The sequence below is a fragment of the Phyllostomus discolor genome, chromosome 7 (assembly GCF_004126475.2).
Source record: "Phyllostomus discolor isolate MPI-MPIP mPhyDis1 chromosome 7, mPhyDis1.pri.v3, whole genome shotgun sequence".
Lineage (NCBI taxonomy): Eukaryota > Metazoa > Chordata > Mammalia > Chiroptera > Phyllostomidae > Phyllostomus > Phyllostomus discolor.
The window spans coordinates 139,174,308-139,189,593 of record NC_040909.2 but is presented as its reverse complement, the minus strand read 5'-3'; the positions used below and the strand labels follow the sequence as shown (position 1 = coordinate 139,189,593).

Genomic DNA, 15,286 nt, shown 5'->3' with positions numbered 1-15,286 from the left:
TGTAGTTACGGTGGGAAGGTCAGGGTTTGGCTTCTGTGTTTTCACTGGCAGGCTGAGGGGAGCCGGAAGAGTGAAAAAGTGAGGAAGCGTTGCTGGCAAAGGCCCGTCTCATGGGCTGGTGCCACAGCAGGCTGCCTGTCCTCTTCTCAGAGCCACCGTCAGGCTGCTTCACGCCCCCTTCCCCCCCCGCTCCCCCCCCCAAGCTCTGTTCCCAAGGGCGCACCTACACGAGAGAACGCCACACCCGCAGCCTGGGTGGCAGCCTGCCCTGCAAACTGCTCGCTCCCTCGCTCCAGTCTGCTGGCCCTCGTGTTCCCCCTGCTTTCACGTTTCTCCTTGTGCTGCCTGGACTCGGTCACCGCTTCTGTCTGTGAGTCCTTGCTGGCCCTCCCTGGGGACAGCAGGAGACGAGGCGGAGATGCCTGCGTGCGGGGAGAGGACACACTGGCTCCGTGGCTAGGAAACAACGTGAAGCAGGGGTGTTGCGAGGGCTCCAGCTGTAGATGGGGGCAGTCGGAGTAGGCTGCACTGAGATGTCCTCCGAGCAAGGACGTGAAGCGAGTGAGAGAACAGCAGAGATGAGGCGGGTGACAGGCCCTGGCTGGGAGTGCGCCTAGACCTTTCCAGGGTCATCAGAGGGCCAGGGCAGTGCGGCTGGAGTGGAGTGAGCAAAGGGGTAACAGATGAGGTAAGAACTGGGGAGCCACCACGAAGGGCCTGTGGTCACAAGGGTTTGATCTGACATTTTAACAAGATCACACGCTGTGTGGGGAAGGGACTGTGGGGCAAGCGCGTGCACCTCTGTCACTCCCTTCTCAACTCCCACTGGCCTCTGGCGGCCCAGCCTCCACACTGCTGGGAGGTCCCTGGGGCCGAGGCACAGGTGCTGGGCACAGCAGCTGCGGGAGGCCAGAGCGAGTGGTCCACAGAAAGGCGTGCATGTCGGGCTTCTCCGGTCCCAGGCCCAGCCAGGCATCCGGGCAGAGTTGACCTGCTTCACACCATCTGCAGCCTGAGGGAGTTTAACTTCAGGACATTTCGCTTCCAAAGGAAAATGGTCTAGAAGAGCAAATGTCTGTCAACCACAACCTGTTTTCTACTGCTTTCATGATGTCCTTGGAAATGTGTTTCGCAGGAACAATGGATCCCGTGTGACCGAAAGCCTGAGACATCCCTGTCCCTGACGCAAGGCCTGGTGGCTGGAGCCCATCTGCACGGCGGGGGCCACTCCAAGGCAGTAGAGAGGCCCTTTGTTTCCTTTCTAATTTTGGTAGATAGCTTATTTTTATCAAAAGAGCCTTAATTATTTAAATCACTAGTCTATATGGCAGAGAAGCACAGAGACATTTGGGGAGATGAGAAAGGAAAGTGGGAAAAAAGACAGAAGGAGAAAAACAATGGCCTTGCCCATTGGGGAGTGGGAGCTGCACACTGGTGCCCAGATCTCTTAGAGAGCCAGCCCGTCCCCTCCTGTGGTGTGCGGGCCCCTGCCCACCTGCCTGAGCCCTGCTCCTGTCTCAGGACAGTATTCTTGAAAAGGGCTAAGATAAATCCCTCTGTGTTGTGACTTCTCTGAAAATTCCCAACTTCTTCTTTTTTTTTTTTATTTTTAAATTTATTTTTAGATAGAGGGGAAGGGAAGGAGAGAGGGAAACATCAATGTATAGTTGCCTCTCACACGCCCCCTACTGGGGGCCTGACCTGGCCTGGAACCCAGGCCTGTGCCCTGACTGGGAATCAAACCAGCAACCCTGTGGTTCACAGGCCGGCGCTCTCTTTCTTTTTTAAAATAAAGATTTTACACACTTATTTTTAGAGAGAGGGAGAAAAACATCAATGTGTGGTTGCCTCTTGCACGCCCCCTGCTGGGGACCCGGCCCACAACCCAGACATGTGCCCTGACTGGGAATTGAACCAGCAATCCTTTGGCTCGCAGGTTGGCCCTCAATCCACTGAGCCACACCAGCCAAGGCCCCTCCAAATTCTTGTTCTAACACCTGGTTGCCTACTGACCACACAGTCCCTCTGAAGCCTCCCTTCCCCTTGCACCACTGGGAGTGAGGGTGTTCCTCTTGCTCCTTGCTCCCACTTCTAGACAGGTTTCCTATCTCCAACCAACAAACCCAATTCCTTTGAGGACAACTACAAAGCAGCCCTAACAGCTAGCAGCTGGCCTGGTACCAGCTGTGTGCCAGGATCTTCATGTTCTTGGTAGAGTCCTGGAGTCAGAATGATGTGGGGAAATAGTCTCCCCAAAAACCTACTGGCTCCCTTTACACGGGCAAAGCAGGGAAACCCTGGAGTGTGGTATGTGGAGAGCAGGGCTGGATCTGTAGCAATCTGTAAGTCTTTGTGGATCTGGACTTTGCTGGGACAGAGCTCACTCTCTGTAGTGAAAGACAAACTGAGGTACATTTTAAACTTCCATTAAACGCTTCCATTAAAATTTAGAAGCGTTTACTTGAGCAAACGTTATGTGGGAACCAGGCAGCGCCAAACCGAGCGCTCTGCGGAGGGGAGCTGGGAATAGGTTTTCATAGAGAAGATGCAGAGGCAAAGCACGGAAATTGTTGACTGGCTACAGTTCAAGCAGCTGCCTCATCTGGGAAGCTTCGCTGGAGTTTGCTTACGTAGGTTCCAAAGCATAAGAACCACTCAAGACTAATGGCCTCCTTGTCTACTTGAACACTGTCAACTGGCAAAGCCCTCCTTGTCCCCAAGCTTCAGTCCCTTGGCTGCGGGGACCCTGCTCCACTGGGGCATGGGATATACGAAGTTCCCCGGAGACAGCTGCCGCTCACGCTGGCGCAGGACCGGCTCGGCGTCCCCGGCTGCCTCCCTGCGGAACCGCGCGCGTCATCCCACTGACCTCCTGCCTCGTCCTCAGGCGGACCGAAGCCCTCCAGCACCAACCTGTCTCCGTGGTTCCTCCTGAGCGCTCTGAGCCCCACGACACGCGTGTCGGGTGAAGGATCTCAGGCCCACGGCTCCTCCCAGCAGCCTCGGGCCGCCGCTCCGGAGGGCGCGTCTGCGTCTCGGTGCGCCCACCGCCCCGCAAAAAACACCAGCGAGGGTAACTACGAGGCGGTCACTGTCACCCATGACGACCACCGTCAGGCCCTCGCCGGTGTCGGGGCAGCAACCAAAAGCTGTCCCACGGAGGAAGTGGGACCCTGTACCAACTGAGGAGGGACCCGCCAGCGCGAAGGCCCGAAGTTCTACGAGACGAGTGCTCCGCCACCCTCAAGCTTGGCGCCCGGCGGTGTGGTGGGGGGCGGGGAGGGGGGGGCGCAGGAAGCTCTTATAAACCGCCGGAAGTGCGGCCAGTGAGAGGCCTGAGCGCGGTGTGGCCTCTCTAGGCGGCGCGGAGGCCTCGGTTTTCCTTGGTTCCAGAGCTCGCAGCTCTGCGGTCCGTTAGGCAGAGGCGCCGGAGGGGGAGGCGGGGACGATAGCCGGCCTGGGAGATGTTGCGCTCTAGGATTGGTGGTCCAGGTGAGTGGGCGGGGACTGAGGAGGCGGGGTCCCCAGGGATTGGTGGCTGCGCAGACGAGGCGGTGCGTCCCCTTTGTCCGAGTGCGCTGCTGCCGGCCGCCCCTTCGCGCGTGAGGCTGCAGTGCGGACGGTGAGTCAGGGCCGGTGAGTCAGGGCCGGTTAGCGCCTGCGGGCCACGACCCTCTCCCCTCACTGACGCGGGCGCCGACGCGGCCTCCGCCCGGATCTGGTCCTTCCCTTCCAGCACGCACTCTTCCCGTCCTCGCCGGTATCCTTCCGCTAAGAAGCGCAGTAGCCCCTTTCCCGGCCCCCAGAGCCTCATCTCCGCCCCACAACCTCTCCCTGGCTCCGTCCGCCGCCTGCGGGCGCCAGCGCTGGCGGGTTGGAGGGGTGCGGGGTGTCTCCGCAAGGTCTGGGCTGGGAGGGCGAGCGCGGATGCCCGGGGATGGTTGTCAACCTCGGGGGTTGGGGGCGCCCCCAGCGTCCCCCGGAAGCCGCCTCGGGGGCGGGTGAGCAGAAGTGCGTTTCCTACCGACGCTGTCTTCTCCCTGTGACTTTGTAAGAGCCCTTTTTAATGAATGAGACCAACCTCTCCTCCCAGTTTGCAAATGTTTTGCTCGTTTTCATTTGCTTTTTAATATTGTAGTCGACAATATGTAATACTTTTCTAAAAAATACGAGCATGTCAGAAAATATAAAAAGTGAAAGTCACCCTCCGCGACGAGCGGCAGTGCGCGCGGAGGAGGCCCCGGCTGGTTTGCTTTGTGCTGTTTCCGGATCTACGTGCTCTTTTTGTTTCCAACCTAAAAGGAGGTTCGGGGCGCTTGTTGGGCTTTCTCTGCTGCGAACGGCCTGGTCGGCCGCGCGTCCGACGGGCTGCGACGCCCGGCCCCGCGCGGGGCGACTGGGAGGTCGCGGACGCGGCCGAAGCTGGGGCCTCGCGCCCGAAGCCCCGGTCTCGCCAGCCTGTTAGTTTGCGTTCGGAGCGTCGGCGAGGTCGGCTCGTCGGTGTGTTTCAGCCGCAGTGTTTCCTTTGTGATCTGCCAGTTCCCAGTTCCCGTACACGTTGGAAACCTTCTTCTCAAATGATGGTTTGGTTCTGGTTTGGGGTTTTTTGAGGTAGAAAACTTCAGCTATTTCATGGTCAAATACTGACCCTTAAGGGTTTGTGTTTTAAGGGCTTTTCCCACTCCAAAATTTTTACAATAAATCCTTGTTTTTCTCTGGATCCGTCTGGAATTTGGTTTGGTGTGGAGTGAACTGGGAAGCCAGCTTGCTTTCTTTCCTCTAAATCATGTTATTTCTAAGTTTGCTTATTGAGTAATTCATCTTCTCATTGATTTGGCAAACTGCCGCTGTTGTGTGTTACATTCTTACGTGCCTTTGGACCCATTTCTGCATTTCGTGGTGTCCTTGATGTACACAGATGTCTGAATTCATGAAGTAGGTCTTTCCCCCAAGCCTTTCTGCTTTGGCTGTTTGGCTTAGAAAAGCCCTTCTTCCTGAAATTAATGAAAATTTACCCGTATTTTTATTCAAGTTATTTATCATTTTAAATTTTAATTCCTATTTATTAACTAGCTTAATGGATTCATTTGACTTTCTGTATAAGATAAAAGATGATCTAATTTTTTTGTCCTTTTTGTTTGTTTGTTTGCCTTTGTTCTACTTACTTTCTGGGAGATTTGTTGAGCTTTATGTAAAGGTGATTTTGTTTTTCCCAAGGCACTGAACCGTTTGTCCTGGTGACATTTACTGAGTCATCTCCGTTACAGCGATTTGGACCGTAGATGGGGCCCTGCTGCTGGGTCCCTGAGCCCTCTTCCCATTTAGGCCACCCTGGCTCTGGCCCAGGCTTTGTGGCTGTGGTGGGCAGGATTGACATCACATTTCTAAGTGTATGCTCGATGTGTTTCTTCGCCATTTGTTACTAGAACATTTTCCCTGTGTTTTCTGATTAGGGGTTGCTGATGTAAGGAAGCTGGCAGCTTGGATGCCTATTTGTGGTCACTTACTCCAGAAGGTTGATGGTTGTACTTGGTGCTCACACCTGGCTGAGCCCTACATCTTCTTAAGGTGGTTTTGTACTCTGGAGGGCAGGCTCAGTGGACATGAGGGGGCAGGGCATTCCAGCAGGGAAACCTGGGGTGAGGGGGCTGTGGGTGAAGGGAGGGAAATCTAGGAGCCATACAGCTGCCCAGCCCAGGGACTCTGTCGCAGCTTGTCACTGTGGGTGGTGTCTTTGGAAGGACAGGCATCAAGACCATCAGAAATGACTGCTCTGCTTGTGGAGTATCCTGCTCTCCATCTCAGTGCTTCACTAACTCACTTTTTCCCTTTAAAAAAAAACTAAAAAAAAAGACCCATCAGGAACTCCAACAAGGGTGTTCCTAAAACTTAGCTTACAAAGCAAAATAATAATAATAAAAGTTAAATTCTAAGCTCTTTGCATCTCTGCAGTTCCTTCTTTAAATCCTATCTGTTTTTCTTCAGCCTGCAAAATACTCCCATTGGCATTCTAATTAGAGTTGTATTGCACGCACACACAAGTTTGGGGAAAACAGGCATTTCTGGTGAACAGAGGGGCAGCTGCAGTGAGTTGAGTGTGTACCTTCTGGACAAACGTCCACATACCAGGTGTTCTACAGAGAAAGCAAGGTAAAGGCACCCCTTCTGGCTGGCCCACGGAGCATTCTCCAGAAGGGTGACTGTTCTTTACTGTGAAATTCTCGGAGGTGATCTGCCTCTTGGGCTTCTTGCCCCATTGCAGATGCCCCTCCGCATTCCAGAAGACGGGAACCCTCCTCCTGTCAGAACAGCTCCTGGTCCCTTTTTTCCAGCAGTTTGGTGGGACAGACTCCTCAGCTTAACTTGTCCAGAATCCACCTGCCCCCAGGCCTCTCTGCCAGATGCTTAGATCAAATTCCTGGGGCACTAACTCTCACTCTACCACAACCCAGCCCCCCACAGGCACTGGGACAGCCAGGCACGACCAGGCAGGTGTAGCTGAGGTGTCAGAGTAGCCATGGAGGGTCATGGTCAGGCCAAGCGTGCAGGGCATGGGGTGGGGTCCCCACAGGAGAGTGTGCCTGCAGCAAAGCTGTCCCTTCCCAGACTCTCCTCTTTGGGGGATTGTCTCTGGGGAAGCCTGGCCTGGCGCCCCCACCAGACCTGATGGCTACCTGGCACCTGTGTGAGTGTCCTCGCATGGGCCCTCGTGGGCAGACTGTGGGCCAGGCCAGGCCAGGTGAGCAGGGCAGATGGCCCAGAACCCTCGAGTGTACAAAGGTCCCCAGGCATCCCAGAGTTGTGACCTCCTGGGTCCATGCCTAGGAACGGTGTGTTTCTGTGGTTCCTGAGCAGCAGGGTTGGAGCTTGCAGAGGGCAGGGCTCCCCTGGGAAGTCGGGGTCTGCGCCACAAGACCAGGCTCTTCATGTGCCCCCTCCTCTTCCTCATCCTCACAGGCTTCTCTGAGTTCCATCTTCCTCAGAGACAACAGGGGACTGGCAATGGCGGCAGCCAGGCTCCTGCCACCACCGGCAAGACCCCAGGTAAGCTGCCCAAGGCCTGTGTAGCTGCATTTCCTCCCGTGCCCAGTGGCAGCCTGGGCATCAGCACATCCCCTGAAGTCTGTGGCCCCTTCCTGTTACCCCATCAACTCCTAGGTATCATCAGGCTTTCCCCATTTCGGGGTATACCTCACCCCACGTTGCTTGCACCTACTCTGTCTTGGATGTGGAGACAGCCTGACCTGCAGCAGCCCCTGTCTTTCCAGGTCAAGGTGACCTTTGAGGATGTGGCTGTGCTCCTCTCCCAGGAGGAGTGGGACCAGCTGGGCCCTGCTCAGAGGGGCCTCTACCGACATGTGATGATGGAGACCTATGGGAACGTGGTTTCGCTGGGTAAGGTCCCTTAGCAGGCCAGCCTGTCTGTGGGCTCCCTGGGGGTGGGGCTATACGGTAGTGGCCTTGCGGTCTCCTTATGGGTGCTCAGCTCCAAAGGGAGTTTGGTCCTCTGTCTCACACCCACAGACTCCTCAGGTTGGGTGGGGGCGCTCTAAACAAAAGGCCTTCCCTCCCCATGAGCAGGACTTCCAGGGACCAAGCCCAACGTGATCTCCCAGCTGGAGCGAGGAGAAGAGCCCTGGGTCCTGGACGGGCATGGGGCCAAGGAGAGCAAGGGTCTGGGCAGCAGTGGTCCAGGTGAGTGAGAGGAGCTGGCGCTCTTGCACTGAGGGCTGAGCACATCCCAGTGGCCAGGAGTCTTCAGGAGTGGCTTCCTCCTGGGCCTCTCCCAGGAAAGGGGCCTGTGGGCTGGCAGGGCTGAGCCAGGAGAGGCCAGGTGTTGGTGAGTGCACACCTGTGGTGATCATGCTCTGCCAGGTCCCTATCCTTCTGGGATGTACAGAATTTGAGGGCTCCCTAGCTTGTACAGAAAAGAGCAAAGCACCCTAGTGTGGAAGGGAGGTTACCTGACCCTGTGGTGAGGCTGAAAGCACATTGTTTAAGATGATGAGCAAGGGAGCCTGCCATGCCCATGTCTGTACAGCGTCCTGGGGTCTCACACACTAAGCAAGGCAAGATACATGGGAAACAAAACAAGAGAAGCTAAAAGATTTGGGGGAAAAGAAGAAAAATATTGTTTCTAGTTGATATGATTGTCTACTTGGAAAAAGATTGATTAGAATTCACAAGAGCGATTACCCATGTTGCTGAAGACACATTTTTACTTCTATTCATCAGCAACAAAGATGGGATGGATATTTTCCTGTTTTATTGAGATAAAATTTGCCATCCTCATGGCTTCCCCAGAGGCCCCATCCCTGGCCTAGACTTGATTCTTGTCTCCCCTGCAGTGCACTCTATACAAGGAAGAGCTCATAGCCCCCCCGCACACGAGTGTGTGTTCCTGTGTCTCTGGGATTAGGCCGAGTGGTGTGTGTGTTGTGTCCGCCTGACAGGGCTCCTCGCAGTTGTGGGTGGTCCTGCACTTATTGCTGCTCCAAATGGCCTCTGGGAGCCCAGTGCACAGAGGACTCCAGGGAAGGCAGGGCTTAGGCCGCACTGAGCTGTCACCTGATGCCATGCTCATGGGTACACTTCACACAGGAGTGACCTCAGGCTAGAGGTTGGACCTTTCAGCCTGTGCACATTTCCTGTTTTGCACCGCTATGCCTTCCCATCCTCTCGGCTCACCCAGGCGAGTGCACCGCACCTCTGGCCACCCTTGGCAGCAAAGCCACCTACAGGGGGGCACCTGAGCTGCAGTTTGAGTAGGCTGCCATTCAACATATTTTCCTTTGGATATGTTGTTTCAGAATGTGAGAACAAGGAAGAAAACCAAAATAATCTGAAGCCATTCATTTCAGAGGAAGTGTCCACAATTCTGGGGAAAACAGCCCCCGGGTGGATTGATCAAGGAAGTGACAAACCTGAGCAGAGCTTCCATCTGAGTCCAAGCCCCGTGGGCCCCCCTGAAGGTCAGCTCTCCAGCCCAAGCAAGCCCCTCACTCGGCAGCCGGCCACTCCCAGTGGGGAGAGACCCTACAAGTGCATCGAGTGTGGGAAATGCTTCAGTCGGAGTTCCCACCTTCTCCAGCATCAGAGGACCCACACGGGAGAGAAGCCCTACGTGTGTGGGGTGTGTGGGAAGGCCTTTAGCCAGAGCTCGGTCCTCAGCAAACACAGGAGAATCCACACGGGTGAGAAGCCCTACGAGTGTAACGAGTGTGGGAAGGCGTTCCGTGTGAGCTCAGACCTTGCCCAGCATCACAAGATCCACACAGGAGAGAAGCCCCACGAATGTCTTGAGTGCCGCAAGGCCTTCACTCAGCTCTCACACCTCATTCAGCACCAGCGGATCCACACTGGGGAGCGGCCCTATGTGTGCCCGCTTTGTGGGAAGGCCTTCAACCACAGCACTGTGCTGCGCAGCCACCAACGGGTGCACACGGGGGAGAAGCCGCACGAGTGTGCAGAGTGTGGTCGGGCTTTCAGCGTGAAGAGGACCCTGCTGCAGCACCAGCGGGTGCACACCGGGGAGAAGCCGTACTCCTGCAGCGAATGTGGGCGCGCTTTCAGTGACCGCTCAGTCCTCATCCAGCACCACAATGTGCACACAGGCGAGAAGCCCTACGAGTGTGGGGAGTGTGGCAAGGCCTTCAGTCACCGCTCCACGCTGATGAACCACGAGCGGATCCACACTGAGGAGAAGCCCTACGGCTGCTATGCCTGTGGCAAGGCCTTTGTGCAACACTCCCACCTAATCCAGCACCAGCGGGTGCACACCGGAGAGAAGCCCTACGTATGCAGTGAATGCGGGCATGCCTTCAGCGCCCGCAGGTCTCTGGTCCAACACGAGAGAATCCACACAGGTGAGAGGCCCTTCCGCTGCACACAGTGTGACAAGGCTTTCAGCCTGAAAGCCACACTGATTGTGCACCTGAGGACACACACAGGCGAGAGGCCCTACGAATGCAGCCGCTGCGGGAAGGCCTTCAGCCAATACTCCGTGCTCATCCAGCACCAGCGGATCCACACGGGTGAGCGGCCCTATGAGTGTGGTGAGTGTGGCCGTGCCTTCAACCAACACGGACACCTGATCCAGCACCAGAAGGTGCACCGGAAGCTGTGACCTCAGCAGCCACAAGAGTCATTCCCACTGAGGCACACAGACCCGGGAATCCTGTAGCTCAGAAGAAGCCCTGTGGTAATTGAGGGTCACAAAATAACTCCAGGGTAAAGCACTGAGCTTGTTATTCCTGTGGGAAAACTTCAGAGGGTGCCTGTTTAATTTTTTCAAAATCTTGGAAGTCATATTGGAGAGTAATCACAATTATAGTGAATTTTGGTAATGACAGCCATAATTCTTTAACATTAGGTAGTTTCAACGAGAAGCTAAAGGAAGCTAAGGCATAAGGATTACTGTCACAATCAAAACATTTATTTACATTCCAAATAAAGGTTTCTTAGAACATTTATGCCTTTCCGAAAAACGATGGCTACCCTAATTATTGCACTTAGAATTAGGATATTGGACTATTTTCAGTATCTTGTTAAACCACTAAACTACTGTGTGGATGAAATGCTATTGAAAAGTGTCATGAAGTAGCATCATGTAGTATGGCTAGAAATCCTAAGTGTGTGGAACCCCCTGTTTTGTATGGGGAAAAAAGTAAACATTACAAACTATGTAAATTTATAAAACCCTTATCTGGGGCTTTACCTTTATTCAAGGTCAGAAAGGATGTCCTAACTTTTTAGTAAAAAATGAACTCAAAAAATGGATCTGTTCCTCAAAACTCACCCTTGTGACCAACAGACCCTGTGCCCCCAAAATCATGGGATGTCTTGGGCATCTGGGCCCCATTTGGGTGTAGGCGGGGAGCTCCACTCAGTCCTAGGTGTCATGGCTACAACACCCAGTGGGTGCCTCAACACACAGGTGTTTCCAAAAGACATTACAAAAAAGACTTGGTGTCTATTTTCAAAACAAAGTTCTCAAATTCAAATAGCTCTTTTCTCCTATCAAATATTTTTATTTCTAAATTTGAGGGATTTTGTTTTCATTTTTTTTTAATTCCTGGTTCCAAGAGTGTATTATCAATTGTCATATGCTATAATGGACCTGGTTTATTAATTTTTTAAACTTTTCTCTAAAACATTATCCACTTCTCAGGAAGTTAAGCACTAGGGGTTGACCCTTAGGCCCACAGCAGTGTGCTGTGGTGCAGACAAAAGCTCAAGCCCCCTGAGCAGAGGAGTCACCCGTCCCATAGAGGGCAGCTGTGGCCCTCACTCATGCCGCCCACAGCCCACCACTACTCTGGGCACAAATCCTAATCCCATGGGAGAATCAGAACTAGTCATGTTCCTGGCAGAATGAGAATAAGAGTTACATCAAATCATGCTGTTCAGTGTACAGAATACTGTTATGCCTTTTCTTGCACCAGCTGCTGTGGACCCCTTGGTGAGTATCTGGCCTGGTGTCCATGGAGCTGGGTGGTGAGCCCATGGTGCCCTGTGTCTGGGGAGGCTTGCAGACTGTGCAGTTCTGCCCCAGGAGCAGGAGGTAGCACAGTACCTGCTGATCCATATCGTGGTCACTGTTGGAAGTGGGCATCAGAAGCCAAAATGACCTTTGGGGTCCCCACACCCTGATTAACTGCCTTCTTGGCCATTACTTCCCAGCTCTGACTTGTCAGCAGCATTCAATACTTTTATTTTGAACTCTTCACTCTTTAGGTATTTAAATATCTTCATAGTGTTTCTCCTTAAAACTAGCAAGAGTTTGACAATTCTTTCCAAAATTTTATTATCCGGGTAACATTTTAGTACACCTGAAATTTTTTTTCTGTGTAACTGTATAACCTGATGTACCTTCCAAAAAAAACAGTAATGAGTGGAACACACTTGTGGGTGAAGGAAAAACAGTAACTTTGGCTTAAGTGTCTCCTACAATAAAGGAAAATACAACCAGGAAAGTCTGAAAAAGCCTTGTGTGCCAACTCCAAACAGAAGCAATTAGGAATGCGTATTCTGTAGCACATGGAGCTATGAAGGCATGGGGAGGGGGTGCTTTGATTGCTGGCTGCTGCTGTCACTAATACAATCCAACTTACCTAGTGTGGGGCACAATGCACGGCCCATCTCTGGAGGAAGATGGCTGTACAGGTGCCAGGCAGCCTGAGAGAAGCAGGGGCACTCCTGCAGGACAGGCTGGGGAAGCGAGGCCACCACAGGACACTCCACACAGGGGGCCTGGTGGTGGAGGCCCAGGAGGAGCTTTCCCAAGTGTGGACTTGACCTAGGGCAGAGGGAGGTCACAGGGGTGGTGCTGGGGGTCTCTTATGGCCCACCTGAGTGACTTTGGGAAACACTTGGTTTTGTGCATAAAAGTTCCTAAGCTGAGAAATACAGATGTGTGAACTTCAGAGGTCCCCAAGACTTGCCTTCACTTCTAACACCATCACAAGTTTTGAGGTCACCAACATCACCCTCAAGTATAATAATTTGCTACATTGACTCAGAACTCACCCTGAAAGCTGATACATGATGACCATGTATTACAGGGAACAGACACTAAAATCAGTCAGCCAAGAGATCACATGGGGCAGAATCCAGGACAAGTACCAAATGCAGAGATTCTGTTGTCCTTTCCGTGGGAAGTCACGGTCCCCTTTTCTTCCCTGGCACTGATGTGTGACAGTGTACATGGGTATTGCCAAACCAGTGAGGCTTACCTGGTTCTTGGCATCCAGGATTTTTATTGGCTTGGTGATGACCGCATAGCTGACCGTCTGCCTGACTGAGCTCGGACTCCAGCCCAACAGGGGTCAAACTGATGCCCCCACCGTAAAACCACACTGTTAGCAGGTAAACATTTATTAGGCAAAAGCCAGCCCTCTCCTGGGGTCAGGCTAGTCCTCTCTTCAACTGGTAAAGAGTGGGTTGGAGCCTAGGCCTGCCTCCAACGGCTCTGTGACCTCAGTCCAGTCACTTCCCTTCCTGAGCCTCGGGTTCTCATCCATGTCACAGGGTCACCATGAAAATGAAATCACTGCAGGAAGACCAGCCCAGCACTCAGTTTCTGTGGGACTCTGCACAGGTGCAGCAGCCAGGGAGCACCCACCCTTGTGAGGGGGTTGTCCAAACATCCCACAATCCCCAATGGATCTTGGAGAGGTTCAGCCCTCAGCTACAGGAAGCATGCAGGAAAAGGGGACAGGCTGGGTCAGGGTGTGGAGGCCACACACCCATCTCCAGCGGGGACTCAAAGCCCGCCTAGTGAACACACTTGGACTGTCCCAGCCCTGAGGACAGGGGTGGGAGGGCCCAGCTCCAGCTCCAGTGACCTGGCTCAAATCTGATGTCCTGCCTGGGTCTCTGTCCAGGGATGTACTCAGGGTCAGCCACAAGATCTAGGTCATGGGCACCTAGCATACATGCTGTGAGCACGACCCCACCTGCCTCACTGTGCCCATCAGGATAGGTACTGTTACCTCTCATCTGGGGATGCTGACTTGAGATGTGCCAAGGGCTTCAACTATCTGACCCTCTGACCCCACCAGCTGCTCTGGCTCATTGCCAGCTGCCCAGAGCCATCCACGATTATTCATCAACAAGCAGCCCACAGTCTGGGATGACATTGCTCCTGAAGGCCCTTCTGTGTGCTGAGAGGCAACAGGACAACTACAAGGAGTCAGCCCACCAGTCACTGAGGAATGACTGCCCAACAGCCCAGCAGAAACATCTAGAACCCACGGTGCCCTTTGCCCATACTGTCCACCTCCTGAGACGGGCCCCTATAAAAATATCAAAAACTCATGTTACAAACCTCCTGAAACTCAAAACAAGCAGCCCAGAAACCTTGTCAAAACGTGTTCTCTAGTTTCACACAATGCAAACCACCAGCACTTTCCAGGTACACTATACCATTCAATATGCTTCAGACTGCACTGCCCCACCACCCTGCCCCCTCTGCAGTCCTCCCACCCAGAGCTTTGGCGCTCCCTTCAAGGAGGTCTCAGTCACTTGGGGTGCCCTTGGTTCAGGGAACATCTAGGCTGAGGGATGAAGGGCCCCAGAACAGAGGTTCTTAACAAACAACCCAACGGAAGAGCATCTGGACCAAAAGCAGTGACGGGCACGACTCCCTCTGAAGCTAACATGAGGAAATGTAGGTCACCCGAGTCATCCGTCCAACGCAGTACCAGCCACAGAGTTGTGCCGATTCAGTTAGCAAGCGGAGGTTGAAATTATGGCGTGCAGTGCAGGGAGGCTGTGTGATCAGAGCGTTCTTAGTCAATAGTGCATCCTGGAAGGCTGTGCTGGTGACATTATATATTGGGTATGAACACTGTAGAAAACATTTGCATGATTATATACAACGTCCTTTAAAAAGTTCATCCTGTTCCTAGGAATATATCCTAAAGACATAATTTTTTTTAAAGATTTTACTTATTTTTATTTTTAGAGAGAGGGAAAGGGAGGGAGCTTCTCATGCACCCCGTACTGGGGACCTGGCGCATAATCCAGGTATGATTATGCCCTGAGAGGAATCAAACCGGTAACCTTTTGGTTCACAGGCCAGTGCTAAATCCACTGAGCCATGCCAGTTAGGACCTAAAGACACAATTTTTTAAATTAAGTTAAAGGACCCTGGCTGGTGTAGCTTAGTGGATTGAGCATGGGCTGTGAACCAAAGGGTTGCCAGTTTGATTCCCACCCAGTCAGGGCACATGCCTGCATTGCGGGCCAGGTTTCCAGTAGGGGGCGAGTGAAAAGCAACCACACATTGATATTTCTCTCCCTCTCTCTCCTTCTCCTCCCCTCTAAAAATGAGTAAAAAAAACAATTAAAAAAAATTAAGTTAAAGGTCAAACTAGTCACTGTGGAATATGTCCCAATGATATTTTATAACTCATGTCAATTGTTATAGATGCCGCAGTGGTTTGAAGGCCTGCCACCTTCAGAAGTCCATTTGTGGCGAGTGGAACCGCCTCGCCAAGCAGAAGTAGTATAACTGGAGGGCCAGGTCTACATAACAAAATGTCACTGGGACTGGCCCATGAGGCACCTGAAAATCATACCCCATAGATTCAGCCATGGATTCTGTGAAGGAACAACACCTAAACCCAAGAGGGCAGCTGTCGCAGCATCTAGTTCATCTTAAGGATTCCAGTGATTAGTCGCACGATAAATATTCCAGAAAATTAATCAATTAAAGCAATTACCAGAGAGTCACAGAAGATGGCAGAACAAGAAGCCCAGGAACCTGTCCCTCCACCTAAAG

The 15,286-nt window shown here is 52.9% G+C and overlaps 1 protein-coding gene across 4 annotated transcripts; it reads left to right on the top strand.

Moving 5' to 3' along the window:
* Positions 1–3,549: 3,549 nt before the first annotated feature.
* On the top strand, positions 3,550–11,903 carry ZNF250 (zinc finger protein 250). Of its 4 annotated transcripts, none has more exons than XM_036031625.1 (6): positions 3,581–3,622; positions 5,454–5,568; positions 6,958–7,044; positions 7,269–7,395; positions 7,582–7,695; positions 8,811–11,903. In XM_036031625.1, exons 3-6 carry the CDS (start codon positions 7,003–7,005, stop codon positions 10,124–10,126), a joined length of 1,599 nt encoding a protein of 532 aa, XP_035887518.1. In that variant the 5' UTR covers positions 3,581–3,622; positions 5,454–5,568; positions 6,958–7,002; the 3' UTR covers positions 10,127–11,903. The 4 variants fall into 4 exon arrangements, with proteins under 4 accessions (XP_028389540.1, XP_035887518.1, XP_035887517.1 ...); XM_036031626.1 differs by lacking the exon at positions 3,581–3,622 and adding an exon at positions 4,470–4,488; XM_028533739.2 differs by lacking the exon at positions 5,454–5,568 and having other exon boundaries at positions 3,550–3,622.
* Positions 11,904–15,286: the final 3,383 nt, after the last annotated feature.